Source organism: Cnephaeus nilssonii, assembly GCF_951640355.1.
Source record: "Cnephaeus nilssonii genome assembly, chromosome: 4".
Taxonomy (NCBI): Eukaryota; Metazoa; Chordata; class Mammalia; order Chiroptera; family Vespertilionidae; genus Cnephaeus; species Cnephaeus nilssonii.
The window spans coordinates 70,958,961-70,977,937 of NC_137075.1; the positions used below are offsets into that span (position 1 = coordinate 70,958,961).

The following is an 18,977-nucleotide window of genomic DNA, read 5'->3' on the forward strand; positions in this document are numbered from 1 at the left end:
AGTATTCTCTTAACTTCCATAGGCCAGAAGCAACATTTATATCATGTTAGATAATCTTTGGTAAGCAAACATTTCATTTTAAATCTTAAGTACAGAAAAAAGCTTTCTGGGTACATGCCTTATTTTTGGTAAATAGACATTTTTTAATTTTGCTAACACTGTTGACACTTTCTGCTGTTTCCTTTGTTTACAATCCTCTTGAACCACAAATTAGGTAATACAACTATTACCATATTCAAGAGTTTTTTGCCTGTCTTTACTGATGGTAAAAAACATGCCGCCCTAACCAGTCTGGCTCAGTGGATAGAGCGTTGGCCTGCAGACTGAGGGGTCCCAGGTTCAATTCCAGTCAAAGGCATGTACCTTGGTTGCGGGCACATCCCCAGTAGGGGGTGTGCAGGAGGCAGCTGATCAATGTTTCTCTCTCGTCGATGTTTCTAACTCTCTATCCCTCTCCCTTCCTCTCTGTAAAAAATCAATAAAATATATTAAAAAAAAAGAACATGCCAATCCCAGAGCACGAGTAACAAAACTAAGCAGCCTGGTCTGACACGGCTGCCAAGCGAGTCATGCAAACCGACCAGACCAGACATCATGGGCCAGTGTCCTCCTAACTCCATCGCACGCCCCCCCACCCCCACCCCACACACACACCATTTACTGTACCACCTAGGCACTCACCTACCACACTTAGAAGATTTTTCCTCCTTTGTTTCACAACCAGGCAGACTGAAACAATTACTATAAATTTAGAGTCAACAGGGTCCAAGACATCAGTGGGCAATCCCACTCCGTCCCTCTGTCCGCCACTGTATGTCCAACTTCTCAACCCTCCTCCAACTCCGGAGGATCCTCCTTCTCAGTAGACAACCATGGATTCTACCTCCGAGGACACAGATGCCATCAGACTGGAACTGTCTCACCTACATGCCAACCAGATCTACAGACCTCCTTTCACCTGCAGCCGGCGGGTCACCTGCCTTTGTGTCAGGAGGAAAGAAGCCTCTCTCTTCCTACCTCTCTGAAGCCACCCTGCCACCTGCTCTGCGGCCGTCCCGCCGTCTAGGAGCCATGCACTTCTCTCCTTACACGGGCTCCCTAGACATCTCGACCATTCCCGTGGCTTTAAATGGCATGCCGCCCTCATCGTTTTCTCACCAGCCCAACCTTCTGCTTAGAGCGCCAGCTGATACAACCTACCGTCTATCCCACATCTCCCTCTGGATGTCTCACAGGCACCTCAAACTTAGTATCCCCAAACTTAACCCAATTTTCTCCTATCCCTATGGTTACAAAATAGCACTTATCAACCCATTTGCTCAAGTGAGAAACCTAAAAGTAATGGATTCTTCTCTTTCCTGCGTTCCCTGCATTCATCAGCAAGCCCTTCAGTTCCACTTCCAAAAATCTCCACTTCCATCTCCACGGCACCATCCTATTTCAAGCCATCATCTCTTCCAATGACCCAGCAGCGGCCTCCTAACGGGTCTCCTTGACTCCACTCAGTACTTTCCACACAATAGCCAAGATCTATTCAACGCTTGCTTGTCATTCCCCAGCTGACAATAATCACCCTTATACAGGGCGGGGCAAATGTAGGTTTACAGTTGTACGTATGGAAAACACAACAATTGATAAATAATACAAGAATAAACTCTGTGTTCTGCCCCTACCCTGTAATTCTAGCACCTAGCCCAGTGCCTGGCACACAACAGCTGATAAATGAATGAATCCTCATACTGCCAATGTTAAAGGTGTTCCATTACTCTAAGAAAACATTAATCCCAACAAGGAAATTATCCTTAAACCATCAAGAAATACATTAAGATTTGTTCATTTAATTGTATGGTTAAAAATCCATTTTATCTGAACTTCGGAATTAAAACATGCTTCCATGTAACTGGACATGTGGCAGAGATTCCCGCAGACATGGGGAATCAAACAACTGACTTTCTCCCTCCTAAAAAGCATGGATTCCTTTGCTCAAGACAATTCCTACTGTGCAAAATGATGATGTTCCAAACATTCCTTTGTTAGTCCTAGAATTCTGATTCACCACAGAGAAACATTATAAACAATAGGTTCCAAATCAGACTGTTACCCAATCTAAAGTCACCCAAAGAATATTACCGGCAATATTAAACTGTACTGATCATAGGCGTTTGCGGTTAATGCTTCGTGAGAACTACCAGCAGTGGCACGGGCAGAGAGCGGACTGGAGGGGAAGAGAGCAGATGCTGCTGGAAAACTGTGAGGGAGACAGGGACTTCCTGCTAACGTAAGGCAACCGGCTACTCCCCAGTCCTCCTCCCACAAACTCCAAGAATTGACCGGCCTCCTTCCTCTTTCCCAGCTGCACGTTGTCGTCTTAGGCCAAGGTTTCTTTCCTTTACTAAGCTACTGACAATAGACAACTTTCAGTTTCTGTTTTCCTATTCAATTCCTGAAACAAATCTTCTAATGTTTCTAATGAGATATTATTGGCAATAATGTGTAACAAGTAAAATGAATGCTTAAATGTTTTATAAGTTAACTCTACAATGGTATCCCTCATATTTCCCGAAATATAGAGGACTTTAAATAATAATTTCACCATAGAATCACAATCTTTTTTCTTAAAAACTCCTTATCCTCCAGCCTTTTGGTCTCTCTCTCCCCAAACACCTTTTAATTTCCGCTTTGAGAAAGGTGAGGACCCCCCTCTCCCTTGCTTTTAGAATGTGCGTTCTTGTTCCTTCTTTATCAGGGAAAGAGGAGGCAAAGTGAATGAAATGCTTTGCTCTTCAGGTACACAATCAGTAGATGAATGAATAAACATTTTCCCAGTACTTACCGTACGCCAGACATAAAGCTAGCCCTGGGAATATAACACTAGTAAGCAAGAATTCCCATCCTAGAGGTGCATATAGTCCAAGTGAGGGACACAATTAGTCAAATGAGCTAAACAGATAAATGCCACAGAGGCCACCAACTTTAAATGTGAAAGATTTCGGCTCTGAAGAAGAGGTGACATTTTACCTGGGTCGTGAGGGGGGGAGGGGGTTTCCAACATGTGCTAAGAGTAACTGTCGAATAGAAAACGCAGGCTCTCAATCAGACTGTGGTCTGAGGTGGTCATGATGGGACTGTGGAGAATGCATCAGAAGAAGGAAGGGCTGGCAGCAAGACCAGCTGCAAGCTGGACCTACCTGACCTAAGGCACAACCTGAAGAGAAGCCAAACACAAGAGCCGTGTCTACGAGGGAATCATAGGTTGTAATGATGACCATTAGAGATGAGAGAGGGCAGCTGGAAAGTGAAGAGGAAAGCTGGAAAATGCCCAGGGCTTGAATAACAGCACTAAAACATTTATTAATGATTTAATATATACCAGCAGCACTTAACACATCCTCACAAAAATAGATATTAAGGGGTGAGAAAGAAGACAGACTGTACATCTACAGGGAGGTAAAGAGATTGCTAAAGTGGAAATACCAGGTCTCGTCGGGGATCTATGAGGTATGTGTCACGTGGGCACTGTATTTACTGCCTTCCCTCAGTATCTTTCCCACCTCAGAGCTAAGTGGCCTGCACTAGTAAGAGGACTACTATGAGGTAGAGTTCAAGCAATCTTAAAGGCAAAGGTCTGCAGCAGAATAAAATTCTGGTGAGAGTTTCAGCAAACTTTTAAGGCTTCAATGACTAACTAAGGCAGATGAGTTGACCAAGTAGGCAAAACATTTAGAAAATAAACTTCTGAGCTTGGCCAGTTTGGCTCAATGATTGAGCATCGACCCATGAACCAGGAGGTCACGGGCCTGCCTGGAGTTGCGGGCTCCATCCCCAGTGTGGGGCGTGCAGGAGGCAGCCGATCAATGATTCCCTCTCATCATTAATGTTTCTATCTCTCTCTCCCTCTTCCTCTCTGAAATCAATAAAAATATATTTTTAAAAAAGAAAGGAAACTTCTGATAAAAAGTTGGCAAATGGATATTCCTGTGACATAGCTAACACTGAAAATCAAGGAATTCACTCCTCAAAACAAAATCATCTTTTCAAGTTACTTACAAACCCCAAATAATGTCTACCAATTTCAACTTAACATCTGATACAAAATATACTAACTCAAAGTAGCTGAGAGGTGTTATCACATAAACCATGCATACAATTACAGAATGCGCACAAATAGAAAGTATGCTGATTATTCATTTCCAGAGGGTGGGTAACTTTCCATCCAATCCTGAAGGCTTACTACTTATTTGGTTCAACTTGGCTTAGTTCCTAGAAGACTGGACTCAGAGTCCATACAATGTCAACATCTGACATTCTGAGAGGAACATCAGGGCTGAATTCATCAGCTAATATTTGACGCATAGAAGTGCTAATAGGATTTGTCTTTTAAAGGTGATCAAAGGCACAAGCTATTCAATAGTTTAAAAAAGATATCACTTTGAATATTTTATTGCCTTTGATAATTTAAATTTATCTCAGAAAGTACTAACAAATCCTAATACAGGACTGGAGTGTAGACTACCGGAAAAAAACATTTCTTGGAATCCAAGAGGCTTATATCTTCTGTTATTGACTTATATGTACCCAAGGAACTTCAAATTTATAAAAATCTGATGTCTCTTCCTGTTTAAAATCTTTTTATACTATCTCACAGTTCTTATTATAACACAGTCTTTTGTTGTTAATCCTCACCCGAGGATATTTTTTCCAATGTTTCTTTTTTTTTTTTTTAAGAGAGTAAAAGGGAGTGAGTGGGAGAGGAAAGGGGTGAGGGGCGGGGGAGAGACAGAAACATGGATGTGAAAGACACATCGATTGGTTGCCTCCCGTAAGCGTCCCGACCGGGTGCCTGCAACCCAGGTACATGCCCTTGAATCGAACCTGAGACCTCCCCTCTCTGTCCCCAGGCCGATGCTCTAACCACTGAGCCCACCAACCAGGGTGAAACACAATCTTTTAAACCTGGTTATCAAAGCACTTTAAGTACCTGCTTATTTCTTAAGCCTGTCCGGCCACTGGTTCCCCAGTACGGCTCCTCCATTAGACTTCTTTAGTTCTTCAAATGGCCACCCTCCCTTGGTCCACCTCTCTTTTTGGGACTTCTCATCTCCCAACCTACTGTTTTTCCACCCCATATCCTCACACTTAACGTCCTTTGCCACCCTTCTAATTCCTACTCCACTTTCAGCTCTCAGTTTAAAAGTAATTTCCTCTAGAAAATTTCCCCTACACCCTATGTCAAGTTCCTGGGTACATACTCCCATAACTATTTCAATTTTAATAATACTCATCACATTATAGCAATGAATTATTTAAAGACTGTCTTGCCCCTAAGACTTCAAGTTGAGTGAGGCTAAGGAATGAGTTAATTTTGTTCACATTTTGTCTCTTCTATCCCTAGTACAGTGCCTAGCATTTAGTAGGTTCTCATTTAAAATATTAAGTGGGTGAGTGAAGGAATAACAGAGTACAATTTCCCCACTTAGCTATATGTTTCTTCTCTATTATCTTACCTTCCCCTTCTCTAAGCTAGTTTCCAATAAACACAGCCGTCCTCAACCTGGAGTGTCTTTCTTCCTAACTTTTCACCCTGACGCTCCATCAGATGAGGCCAGTCATTGATCTGCTTCTAAAGCTCCATCACCTTCCTGTACCACTTATTCGGCACTTCACAGCCAGACCATCAATTCAAACCAATCTTTTCATTTTGGTATTAGAAAACCACTGACATTTTGAGTGAGGACTATTTCTCATTACCTAATGTAATGCTTGGCCCTCCACAAATGTCTGCTTTGCTGCTACTGATGAGAGGTCAAATCCTGTCCCCACAGAAGTCTCCATAACCTATCAAAAATAGAGTGTATAGAATTATCTTTATGCAGGAACATGTACACATGAATGTTCCTTCTCATGCTAAGGCCCCTCTTTCCTAGTCGAACTTATTTAAGGCATTTATTCCCTCAAACTTGTACGATATTTAAGAGTGAGATAACTTAGAGGTCCATTAGGATCTCAATAAAATAATAACAATTATTGTAACTGGTACTACACACACACATATTCATTTAATCCTCACAGCAACCCTATGAGGTACATATATTATCCCCATTTCACTTATAAGGAAACTAAGTCACAAGTCATAGCTTGGCACAAGGTCACAAAGTTTATAGGTAGTGTAGTCAGTGTTCAAATCCACAACAAGAAACTCTATCACTAGCCACAAAAGTCATCAACACTTCGCACAAAACTTTTGAAATTGGCATAGCAACGGTCTGCCTTTTTTAAGTTATTTTTAATTTTCAAAAAGTTATGAAATTCTTAAATCTGAATTTAAGGAACTACATTAAGGAAAATGAAGCTGGAAGGCACTTATCCAACAGACATCATCTAATAATGCTGGCACTTTCTTGGGGTGGTGAAACACAATACAATATACAGATAATGTATTACAGAATTGTGCACCTGAAATCTATAATTTTATTAACCAATGTCACCCTCAATAAATTCAATAAAAAAGAAAAAAAATGTTAGAGGGGGGAAAAAAAATGCTGGCACTTTACTGGTATTTTATTCATAACCCTGAGTGCTCCATTAAGAAAAAGGTATCAAAAGCATCATTACACTGATGCCCTGAAATTACAACTGATCTTTAAAATACCTGATGTAATTTTTAGCTGCAGCATAATATAAAAATAGCATAGATCAGCCCGACCACAGTGGCTCAATCGGTTGAGCATCGTCCTGTACACTGAAGGGTTGCTGGTTCTATTCCCAGTCAGGGTACCTGGGCTGTAGGACTGATCCCCAGTTGGGGAGCATATGGAAGGCAACAGATAGATGTTTCTCTCTCAACAGATGGATGTCTCTCACAGAGATGCCCCTCTCCCTTCCCGCCCTTCCTCCTTTCTTCCCTCCCTCCCTCCCTTCTGGCTAAGCATAGGGTGAGGAATGGATGAATGAATAAATAAATAAATAAATAAAATACTATGTGAGCAAAGATTGACTAAAGATTTTAAGGCAGACGTCACCTCCTCCCGGCTAGAGATTATTGGCTCCCCACCTTGAAACCTGTAAGAGTCTCCCAAGAATACACTGAAGCTAGCTGGTCCTTCTATAAGTAAATAAGCAAATCTGAAAACTGAATCCTAAAAGAAAAGGAAATCCAAATATAAGCCTCACATTTTAATCCCTTACTGCTTTTCTTTTCTCAGACACACTAATTCACTAAGAAGCAGAATTGAAATTGAAAGTCCCAGAAGATTCAATGTTCAAAGCATTTTACCAGTATAACATTCTCAATGCAGTAACATAGACCAATAATAATGACCTTTTTATCCACAATGGTATTGCTTCAGGATGGTATCCTCTACTTTAGACAGTTACCATACTTGAAAAAACAATTTTAGAGAACTCTAATACATTACAAAGTAAAGGGAACCAACTTATTTATCTATTCTGTATAGCAAGCATGTCAAACTTGCGGCCAGCCACGAGTCTGACATGCTTGCTATACAGATAAGGAAACTGAGATTCTGAATATTGAAAACCCTGTCTTAAAAACAAAACAAAAACACCACTCAGGTATTAAGTGATACGGCCAGGATTGGAACCCAGACTTATTTCCTTCTATATCATTAATATCTAAAACTATTGTTCAAAGACTAGAGGCCTGGTGCACGGATTCATGCACGTGGCCTGTGGGAATCGGGCCGAAACCAGCTCTCCGACATTCCCAAGGAGTTCCGGATTGCGAGAGGACGCAGGCCAGGCTGAGGGACCCCACTGGTGCATGATTGAGGCCAGAGAGGGACCATGGGAGGACTCCAAGGCGTGTCCGGCCCATCTCGCCCAGTCCCGATCGGGCCAATCAGGGCCGGCCAGCCAGGGAGGGACCACAGGAGGTTGGCCGGCCAGGGAAGGACTGTGGAAGGGCTCCAGGGCATATCCGGCCTGTCTCACCCAGTCCCGATTGGCCAGACCCCAGCAGCAAGCTAACCTACTGGTCAGAGCATCTGCCCCCTGGTGGTCAGTGCGCGTCATAGCAACTGGTCGAACAATCAGCCACTTAGCATATTAGGCTTTTATTATATAGGATGCTTCACTACTGGCTCATTTTTATGACTTAAGTTCTAAATATCTAAGTTTTCCAGTAGATTAATGATAAATCATTTTCATTGGACTATTATTTTATACCTCAGATTCTACCAAATTAAAATAGCAATTACATTTTAAATTGATAAAACATTATCTTAAATTGATATAATACAATTATTTCCTTTCCAATAATCACTACTATACCCATATATTCCTCCTTTCAATATATAACTAGAGGCCTGGTGCATGAAATTCATGCATGGGGGTGGGGTGGGGGTCCGGCCTGCACCCTCTCACAATCTGGGACTGCTAGCTCCTAACCGCTCGCCTGCCTGCCTCATCGCCCCTAACCACTCTACTCTGCTTGCCTGCCTCATCACCCCTAACCACTCGCCTGCCTGTTGATCACCCCTAACCACTCGCCTGCCTGCCTGATCGCCCCTAACTGCTCACCTGCCTGCCTGATCGCCCCTAACCGCTAGCCTGCCTGCCTGATCGCCCCGAACCACTCTACTTGCCTGCCTGATCGCCCCTAACCACTCTGCCTGCCTGCCTGATCGCCCCTAACCACTCACCTGCTTGCCTGATCACCCCTAACCGTCTCTGCCTTGGCCCCGCCACTGTGGCTTTATCTGGAATGACATCTGGAAGGTCGTTTGGCTGTCCAGTCTAATTAGCATATTATGCTTTTATTATTATAGATAGTAAATAGAAGCTATACAACTTAGAGAACAAAATCTGTGACCTTGAATAGGCAGATTTATACATGACAATTTTTTTAAAAAAGCTCAATCCAGAAAAGAAATTGATTAAATGGTCTTCATTAAAATGAAAAACTCTGCTCTTTGAAAGATATTGTGTTAAGAAAATGGTAAGACAAGCCATAGACTAGGAGAAAATATTGTAAAACACATGATCTGATAAAGAACCTGTATCTATAATATATAAAGAATTCTTAAAATTCAGTAAGATAAACACAATTTTTTAATCCTCACCCTGAGGATATTTTTTCCATTTATTTGTTTATTTATTATTATTTTTTAGTGTGGAGAGGAGAAAGGAGGGGGGAGGAGAGAGAGAAAAAACATGTAACAGAGATGCATCCATTGGTTGTCTCCCGTTCACACCCCAATCAGGGCCAGGGATTGAGCCTGCAACCAAGGCACATGCCCTTGACTGGGAATCAAACCCTCGGCCCTATGGTCCACAGGCTGACACTCCAATCACTGAGCCAAACCGACCAGGGAAAGAAAAACACAATTTTTTTAAAAAGGCAAAAGATATGAAGCCACTACATTAAGAAGACAAACAGATGACATATAAGCATATGGAAAGCTCCTCAACATCATTAATCGTTAGGGAAATGTGAATTAAAATCATGAGAACCACTGCATTCTTATTAGACTGGCTAAAATTAAACAAAAATAAAGATCAAAAACACCTGCCCTGGCTGGTGTTGCTCAGTGGTTGGATTAGTTGTCCATATATCACACCAATAAGTGGCAGGGCTCGACAGTTTTCTTACTATTCTGTGTAATCCATTAGCATCTACTACAGCCTGAAGACAGCTGAGATGGGAAATCTATACCAAATGATGTCTAAAAATATTATCTTACCAAACAGCTTAGAAAAAATTAAACTTTAAAAACAAAGAACCTATAAAAATATTCTGAAGTGAAATTTGCACTGATAAAGAATCTTATTAAAAAAGGTAAAGCGCCCTAGCTGGTTTGGCTCAGTGGATAGAGTGTCGGCCTGTGGACTAAAGGGTCCCAGGTTCGATTTCAGTCAAGTGCATATGCCCAGGTTACAGGCACAATCCCTAGTAGGAGGTGTGCAGAAGTCAGCCAATCAATGATTCTTATCATTGACTAGAGGCCCGGTGCATGAAATTCGTGCACGGGTAGGGTCCCTAGGCCTGGCCGGCAGTCAGAGCAGATCTGTGGGGTGACTGGCAGGGCACTCAGGGGGCCTCACTGGCACCTGCCTTGGCCAGCCTGGCGCCGCCTGCTCACCGGCCCTGTCCCCGACCACCAGTCGCCTCCCTCTGCAGGGCGACCAGCGGGGCAATCAGGGGACCCCCGCTGGCACCCACCTTGGCTGGGCTGGGGCCTGTGGGCAGCTCCTGTGTTGAGCATCTGCTCCCTGGTGGTCAGTGCACATTATAGCAACCGGTGGTTCCACTGTTTGGTCAATTTGCATATTAGGCTTTTATTATATAGGATGTTTCTAATTCCCTCTCCCTTTCTCTCTGAAATCAATAAAAATATATTTTTTAAAAAAGGTAAAGCAATGTCTTGAAAGACAAAGGCTAATGAACTGTTCTATAGAATGACAATAAAGTCTGGAAACAGGTACTATTTATTACATGTATCTTAATGTAATTTTATTAAACCACTTATATATTCTCCTATGGTTCCAAACTTGGTAGCCGTTAGGTTTATTAAAGGATGAGGCCAATTTAGTTATACTAAATGTGGAATGAGATCCTGAATGGAAGAAACAAAAGCCATTACTGAAACAATTTGCAAATTTGAATCTAGATACATAGTAGACAACAGTATTGATTCAATGTTAAATTTCCTGGATTTCATAATTGTACTGTAATTTTTAAGAGCAAGTCCTTGTTCTTAGGTGATACATATTTTACTAGTAAGTATCTAGGTATGAAGGGTTTTGATGTCTGCAACTTAAATGGTTCAAAATTGTGTGTGTGTGTGTGTGTGTGTGTGTGTGCACTCACGCACGCAAAGTGAAATCAAATGGCAAAATGCTAACTGATGATATATGAAAATTATATGATATTTACTATTAATATTCTTGAACAAAGTTTGAAATTTCAAAAAGTAGTTAGATAAAAGGTAAAACTTTCAATTCTCTTTCAATTTTCTTTAATAGCTATTATACAGTATATTTCCAACAAGATCTTTTGGTGGTCAACTAAAGAAATTTATTTTTGTAATTTCTAAAGGAAAATCTAGTTATTTTGTCCTTTTCTGAGATAGAATGACTGAATACCATACTTCAAGATCACTTTAAGCCCTAACCAGTTTGGCTCAGTGGATAAAGTGTCGGCCTGCAGAGTGAAGGGTCCCAGGTTCGATTCCAGTCAAGGGCATGTACCTTGGTTTTGGGCACATCCCCAGTAGGGGGTGTGCAGGAGGCAGCTGATTGATGTTTCTCTCTCATCAATGTTTCTAACTCTCTATCCTTTTCCCTTTCTCTCTGTAAAAAATCAATGAAATATATTTTTTTAAAAAAGATCACTTTAAGAGGCCTGGCCAGTGTGGTTCAGTGTGGTCCTGTGCACTGAAGGGTCTTGGGGGTAGATTTCCTGTCAGGGCACATACCCAGGTTACAGGTTCCATCCCAAGTAAGGGTGCCATGAGTGAGGCAACTAATCAATGTTTCTCTCTCCCTTCCTCTCTCTCTAAAGATCAATAAAACCATAGTCCTCGGGTGAGGATTAAAAAAAACCAAAACTACTTTAAAAGATTTTTAAAGATAATTTCAACCAAAATTTCTTTTTTGATCATGTGTGATAACTTCTCAACCTAACTCTATTCTAACATACAACTGCAACATAAATGTACTCATTTCATTATTATGGCAAGAACATAACACACTCTAAAGCAAGGACAACTTTTCTAAAGGTTACATTCAGAAACATATCCCTCAAATTTTTGTAAGTCAATTCCATAGTACATTTCTTTTTAGTTCCTTTTGAGTCCTCCAACTTACATTTTTTTCCTCTGGAATATCATTTAACCTGATCTAAGCCAATTTCTACATTCTTCCTACTCATAATCAGAGCTAGAAGAAATTTAGAAATCACATTGTCTATTTTTCCCTCCAAGCTCATTGAGTTGGCTAGAGACTTCCATTCAGTGAGTTTCATGTTATAAAAAATTTCTTACTCATCAACTAAAATGAATTTTTATAGAAAGGTAAAAATTTCATTATACACAGAAGTTTTAAAAAGACAAGTTTTATAAAGTGTTACTAAAATGCAGGGAAACAAAGTATCTCTTTGGAATTTAGAATCATCAGTCCTGACTAAACTCTAACTCTATGGAGAACAGTTTTAATACTTCTCAATGATCTCCAGAGGAAGGTCAGGGAAGCCCATAAAATTGAGCCTCTTCTTTACAAAATTTATTTTTGAATATAATTACTTTACAATTCTATTCTCTGATATCTTACTTTTCCTGGCCGGTTTGGCTTAGTGGATAGAATGTTGGCCTGTGGATCGAAGGGTCCCAGGTTCGATTCCGGTCAAGGGCACATGCCTGGGTTGCAGGCTCAATCCCCAGTGGGGGGCGTGCAGGAGGCAGCCGATTAATGATATCTTACTTTTATAATCCTTATCCCTGATATTTTAATCCTTTACTTTAAAATAAAAACGCTACACAGGTTTGAAAATTGTTTTTAACAAAACATGCGATAAATTTTTAAAATTGTATTTCAAGCACTCAACTTGTATTTCTAAAAAACAAAAATGTGTGAATAATTTTTCATTCTTAGAATGAGGTATAAACATTAAGGAGATCAATGTTGAGAACTTTGTCTAATATCAGCCTAGACTAAGTCTCAGAGGCAAACATTTCTATCACATCATGATATGATTCCCTAAAGCCCACTTCATGGTGTACACTCTTTGCTTTCTTTTAAAAGATTAGTGCAGAATGACAAAGGTGTTTTATACTAAGACTGGAGGCCCGGTGCATTGGGGGGGGGGGGGGGGGTCCCTCAGCCCGGCCTGCCCCCTCTCACAGTCTGGGAGCCCTCAGGGGCGGGAGGCGACCCAGGCCATCAGGGGAAGACAACGCCCCCATCACACATCTGCTGCTGCCACTGCCAGCAGCGCAAGCCTCGGCCGGTCCTGGTTACCTGAGCCTCGGGCGGCCCTGGTTACCTGAGCCTCGGGCCAGCACTGGGCGGCTGGGCAGCCGCCATCCGAGGCTTGCCTGAGCCTCAGTCAGTGGGGGCTGCAGGAGGACCGGAGGACCCCGGCAGGGCTAAGGGGACTCTGGTGGCAGGCACGCAGAGTGACCGGCCCCGGCTGAGGAATGGAGGATACTCTCAACGACTTGAGTTATAACTTCCAATTTGTTGGACACCACAGTCAGGCTTCAGCTTCGGGGGAGGGAGGAAGAGAGGGATGGGCAGCTCGTTGGAGGAGCCTGGGCGAGCTGTCAGTCGGGGGGGGGGGGGCGCGGGGGCGGGTGCAGGAGGACCCGAGGCCCGCACTGTTGCCATCTTGTGATGGTATGGTGGTCAATTTGCATATTACCTCTTTATTATATAGGATTTAAAAGGGACCTTTCAGATCTTTGAAATAAAGTCATAAATCTAAGAATCTTAGTTTAATGACCTTAACTGAGGTGCTAAAGTTCTTTATAAAATTCTAACTGAATATAAAGACGTGCTGACACATACCAAGGAAGCATTATTTACTTTTTTTAGCTTGCTTAATTAAATTACCCAGTTCTGGGATGCACACTGTACCTTCAGTGGTGTCATAACCCTTTTCTTATCATGGGCCTCTTTGAGAATCTAACAGGAAGCTAAGAAGCCTCTTCCCAGAAAATCCCACATGTGCCCATACACACAAAATTTTAATATGCAATGTTAAGGGGAGGACTCTACTAATTTGTAAAATCTACTAATCCCAGAGAAACAATTGCTATTACAGCCTTAAAACATACTACTTTGGTATTTATACACACTCTCATGAGAACAAGGGTATCACACAGGCATGTGGGGTTGGCAGTTGTCGGTGAATGCTGTGGTAGCTACTGTTCTGAGGTACCGTAACTGTTCCAAGGCTGCAGCCGCTGATTGGTTCTGCTGATTTGTCCATCCCTGCTCTGCAATCCAGACACAGACCCTGTGCCCTCTCATCCCCACCATAATCTCCACCTCTTATCATTTAGACTCTGCAAGCTGCTTTGATCTACTTTAGCTACTGTTAACAAGTAGCTACTTAGTCTGCCCTTTGACAGAAGGGACACAACTTAGGGCTTCAGCAGGCAGGTCATCCCAGTTCTAGGCCACGTGAAGAATTTTCACGTTCTATTTTTTGTTTGTTTTATATTTTTATTGATTAAAGAGAGGAAGGCATGGGAGAGAGAGAGAGAAACATCAATAATGAGAGAATCACTGATCAGCTGCCTACTGCACGACCCCCACTGGGGATCAAGCCTCCAAACCAGGCATGTGCCCTTGACCGGAATCGAACCAGGGACCCTTCAGGCCACAGGCCAATGCTCTATCCACTGAGCCAAACCAGCCAGGGCAAGAATTTTCATGTTCTTTTCTAATTTTACTGGAGACTGTTTTATACAGTTTAAATACTGCTCTACTGAGTGTCTTCTCTCCTTACTCGCCAATGGGTAATAAAATAGCTTACCATTCAAAGTATCTAATCCTAAGGCCAGGAGCAAAAAATAATTTAGCTCTACTTATACCAAACAGGAAAGTCAGAATTATGTAGATAAGCACTTTCTATTTGGAAGTCAAGATATTAAGAAGATCAGTACTGGTTTCGTTCAAGAAACATGCAAGATTTCCCCATACATGACATTTCCTACCATGTTGGAATGTTTTACTTTCACTAAATAAAATACTAAAAATGCATGAACATTAAAAGATTTAAGATTATACTACTCACTTAAAATTAACATCAGTTCTCTCGGAAAATAGTTTCTTCTCTGTATTTCTATTTATGCCTGTGATTCTGTAATAAACAATTCTAACCAGTGCAATACAAATATAGAAGTCATTACTTATTCATTAAAGGCTGGCTTTCAAGAACTACATGTTGTCTCAGTCACCTTCAACAGCTCCTTTTTCATAATAAGAAATATCTCTTGTTGAAACCAGTGTTATTAACAAGGTCCATTTATCATATATAAAGCAATCTATGATGTAAATGCTTGTTTCCTTTGAAAACAAAGAAAATATAAACAATTATATTTGATATTTTCTCCTTAAATAACCCCACACTAGTGCTGGACAAGAAAAAAAGTTTCACAGTATTTTGCAAACAGTGACTGATTTATTCAAATGAGATGAGAAAAATCTTAACCACCAGTTACTAGTCAGTGGATCAACGACACAGCAAAAATCTCATTTTCAAAGAGCTACCCCCGCTGGATCTCTTTCCTGGGCTGTCTCAGGGAGCCCAACAATGCAGTCCTGAGGAGGACGCTACCTCGTGAGGAGCTTCTTTTTGGCACTTCAATAATTAAATTTCCTGCAGGGATACAAAGACAGTCCACCTGAATGAACCGTCTTATTCCGCAAATTTGCACCGGAACACTCTTCCTGTAAGTTTATGTGGTAGGTATACAATAATCCCTTGGTAAGCAATGTTTTCTAATAAATACCACCTCTCTACTTTTCCAGAGTGGCTTGAAGGAATGCTGTTTAAAAAAAAATAATAATAATAAAAGTCCAAAAGCCTACAAAGACTGTGCTACACACGTCACCTTATCAGAGCTGCACTACATAAAAAGGCACTTCAAAGCTCAGAAGGCAGTCCTCCCAGCACTGCTCCTGTGAGAAAAGTATGTATTGGATCGTTTCAGTAGCTTCTTCCAGCTGAAAATGGTTTCATCCATCACACAAAGTGTGTACTGTGAAATTCCCTTCACTTCATCCTGCTGGGACACCCTATCGTTTAAAAATGAGTCCGTCTTAAATCAACTCAATATATATTTATTTGTGCCCAAGCAAACACTGTCCATCTCGAATTAGCTCAATGCCTATTTTTTAACACAAAATTCTTTCGCTAGCTTGTAATTAATATAAAACTGAACACTCGAAATAGCTTACTGGAAGCATGGACTACAGAGAGTCAAACACTGCCCCACCCCTTGGTGAGAGTGGATGACTGGAACATTATTTTAATACACTCCACCACGCAGGACAGCCACAGAACCTTCAGATTGGCGCCAGCAGTTACACATTTCCCCGTACATTTTATTCTTAGATAGACTTTGCATCCTACCCGATACCAAACGTCACCAACATTCAGGTAAACTGAAGATAACTGATAGCCACAAGCCCTGTAATATCCCCTTCTCAACATCCACTATGCGCACCTTTCTCACTTCTTTCCATGTGAGCTCGCTACAGGTAAAGAATTAAGTTTTCCCGGGTAACTACGTAATTAAATGCATTAATTGGGAGGCTGGAACCACATTACGAAAATTTCAAAGAGTAGCAACACAAAACAAGAAGCAGAAGGGGGAAAGGTCTATTTGTTTAAACACTGAAAAGATCTTACATTTTTAAAAGAAGTTATTTGCGGGAGGCCAACCAACATTTCCAAAACCCACCCCTCCCCCCCCCAGTCGAAAGTCTCCCCCCGCCCCCAACCCGCCCCGAGCCTGGGTGGTCGTTACTTGGACGTGGCTGGGATGGTACTCACCGAGTTTTTCCACCAACTTGAGCATCACCCCGCCAATGTGCACCTCCCCGGTCACTCTCAGGGTGACATCGCGGTTCAGGTCCGTCACATGAACGCTCAGTTCCCACGTCCCATCCGCATAGCAGCCATCTGGCATCCTTATCCCGTCCAGAGCCATGGCTCCTTCCTGCGCGCACGGAGGAAATGGCTCTCGTAAGCGTCACTCCTCCCAAGGAAGGCAAACCCCACCGAACTCGCGCAGGCGGCCGCGGGCCGGGAGGAGGTGAGGGACCCCGGGGGCTGCGCACCAACTCGGGAGAGCGGCGGCGGCGGCGGCGGCGGCGGCGGCGGCGGCGGCGGGCCCGGCTGCGGGCAGCGATCTGCGCCCCGCGCCCTTCCCCGGCGGCCGCCCCGCGCTCCCGCCCGTGCCGGCCCCCGCGGCCACGACGCCGCCCGCCCCGCACGGCCCCCGCCTAGCGGACCGCGGCGGCTTCACCTGCCGGCCGCCCCCGCCCCGCCGACGCCGCCCGCGGGCTCCACATTCCTCCCCCTCCGGCCACCCGCGCTCCCCCCGGGTCCCGGCCCCGCGCGCGGCAGACCTGCGGCTCGCGCGGCACCCGGCGCGGGAGCGGTGGCTCGCGGGCAGCGCGTCGGGTTCCCCCTCAGCCGGCGAAGCGCAGCCTCCCGGCGGGAGCGACTAATGGAGTCCCGTCGTCGCGGTCCCTTGCCTCCCTCCCCGCGCTCCACCCTCTCTCCCCGCCCCTCGGCCCGAGTCCGGCTGGGCTGGGCGCGCCCGCTCCCTCCGCCTCCGCCCCGCCGAGCGCCCGGAGCGGGCCGGCCGCCCCCTCCCCCGCGTCCCCGGGCGCGCTCCGGGCGGGGGGCGCGCGGCTCGGCTCGGCTGGGGGCGGGGCGGCGCGCGGGGGCGGGAGCTGGACGCGGGGGCGGGGGGCGCCCGCGGCGGCTGCAATCTCGGCCCCGCGGAGCCGCTGCCCTTTTATGGAAATGAAGGACCGGGCGCAGGGAGAGATTCCAACATCCGGGCTCTCGGCGGGACTGAGGAGGGGGAGCGGGGGGGGGGGAGCGCGGGGGGCGGCGGGGCGCTCCCTTCCCGCTCGCGTCTCGCGCTTCGCGGGGCCCGTGGCGGTGGGTGCCCGCGCTCCCCGCCGGTGGAGGGGGCTGGGCCCCAGCAGAGTCCCAGGGCAAGGTCGTTTTCGGGGAACCGAGCCCCTCCCGCCCCCTCCCCACGCCTGGAGCGAGTCCAAAAGTCTTGGGGCGGTGAGCCGTGCCGCACTCGGGCAGCCGGAGAGCAGGGTTTGGGACGAGAAAACTTGAAAAAGTAAATGCCCAAGCCGGCTCCGGGGACATCCCGAAAAAGAATGGCAAAACCCAGAGGCAACGTCCGGCGCGACCAGCAGCTCCTACTGGACTCCCAGGAGTTTGCACGCGCTCTTAACCCGTTCGGAAGCTCCAACCAGAAGCGAGCCAGATACGCCCCGCGATGCTCTGGTTTCGGGGGGGGGGGGGGGGGGGGGGAATCAGTGCTGTGGTTTCAGAAACTTTCTCAGCTCTTTCTACCGTCTCTGTATATTTACATGCAACTCAAATCTAACAGTCTCCGAAGGCTTTAGGATGGGCGCCCTCCTCTACCCCACCCGCAGCCACACCTAGAAGGAATTTTAATAGCTCGGGCGCGGCGCCAGCCGGTGCTGGGAGCAACTGGAGACTCTTACCTGTGGAGACGGGGGAGCGACGGAGAGCGGTCCTCCCGCCTCCCCCTGGCCGTGCCGCTTCCCCCAGTCACGGCTGCGCTCCGGGGAGTGCGCTCGGTTCAGAAACCGCCGGGGAAACGGCCTCCCCGGCTAAAGCCTGGCTCGAAAAACGTGGGTCGGGAAGACTCAGAGCGGATACCCCCGCTCCCATAAAGAACCCCGTCTTCAAAGTCTCCAAGTCGTCTTGCGCTGAGTCAAACTCTTGGGAGAGGAACCCACCAGGTCAATAAGCCTCCGTTCACGGACACAATTGGGAAACCAGAGAGGCCTCAAGAAGGGGTGAAAGGAGAGCAGCGGAAATTTAGTCAGATGCCAGAGGTTTGGCACAACAAGATAGGGAAAACCACGGCAGCGTTTTCAGCTCGTCATCACGGAGAAATTGATGCCTCGAGTCTAGTTTCTCCACTCTCCAATTATCTCTGCCCATGGAGGTTTCAAGTACTTGACTTGGAACCAGAGAGGAGAGAATGTTTATGTAAATTACGGTGTTGGAAATATATAGAAAAGTGTTTTTAATAGGGAATTGCTTGTCGGGGGTACAATACTGTAGATGCAGCTGTAAAATCACAAGCTTATCTATTCTTAAATATTCAGAGAAAAAAAATCTGGAAGGAAACACACCACAAAATACAGAAGCTGTCTGGATGTTGAGATCATGGGAGATTTTTTTTTTTTGCGGGGGGGTGGGGGTGGTGTTATTCTTTATT

The 18,977-nt window shown here is 44.8% G+C and overlaps 1 protein-coding gene across 1 annotated transcript in view; it reads right to left on the reverse strand.

The window, feature by feature from the left end:
* Positions 1-17,319, reverse strand: part of FERMT2 (FERM domain containing kindlin 2) — a 66,663-nt gene extending 49,344 nt beyond the window's left edge. Inside the window, exons 1-2 of the mRNA XM_079768186.1 lie at positions 17,101-17,319; positions 16,523-16,688 (exon numbers count right to left, since the gene is read on the reverse strand). Coding sequence (XP_079624312.1) covers positions 16,523-16,679 — 157 coding nt within the window. The 5' untranslated portion in view covers positions 16,680-16,688; positions 17,101-17,319. The remainder of the gene's footprint in view (positions 1-16,522; positions 16,689-17,100) is intronic.
* Positions 17,320-18,977: the final 1,658 nt, after the last annotated feature.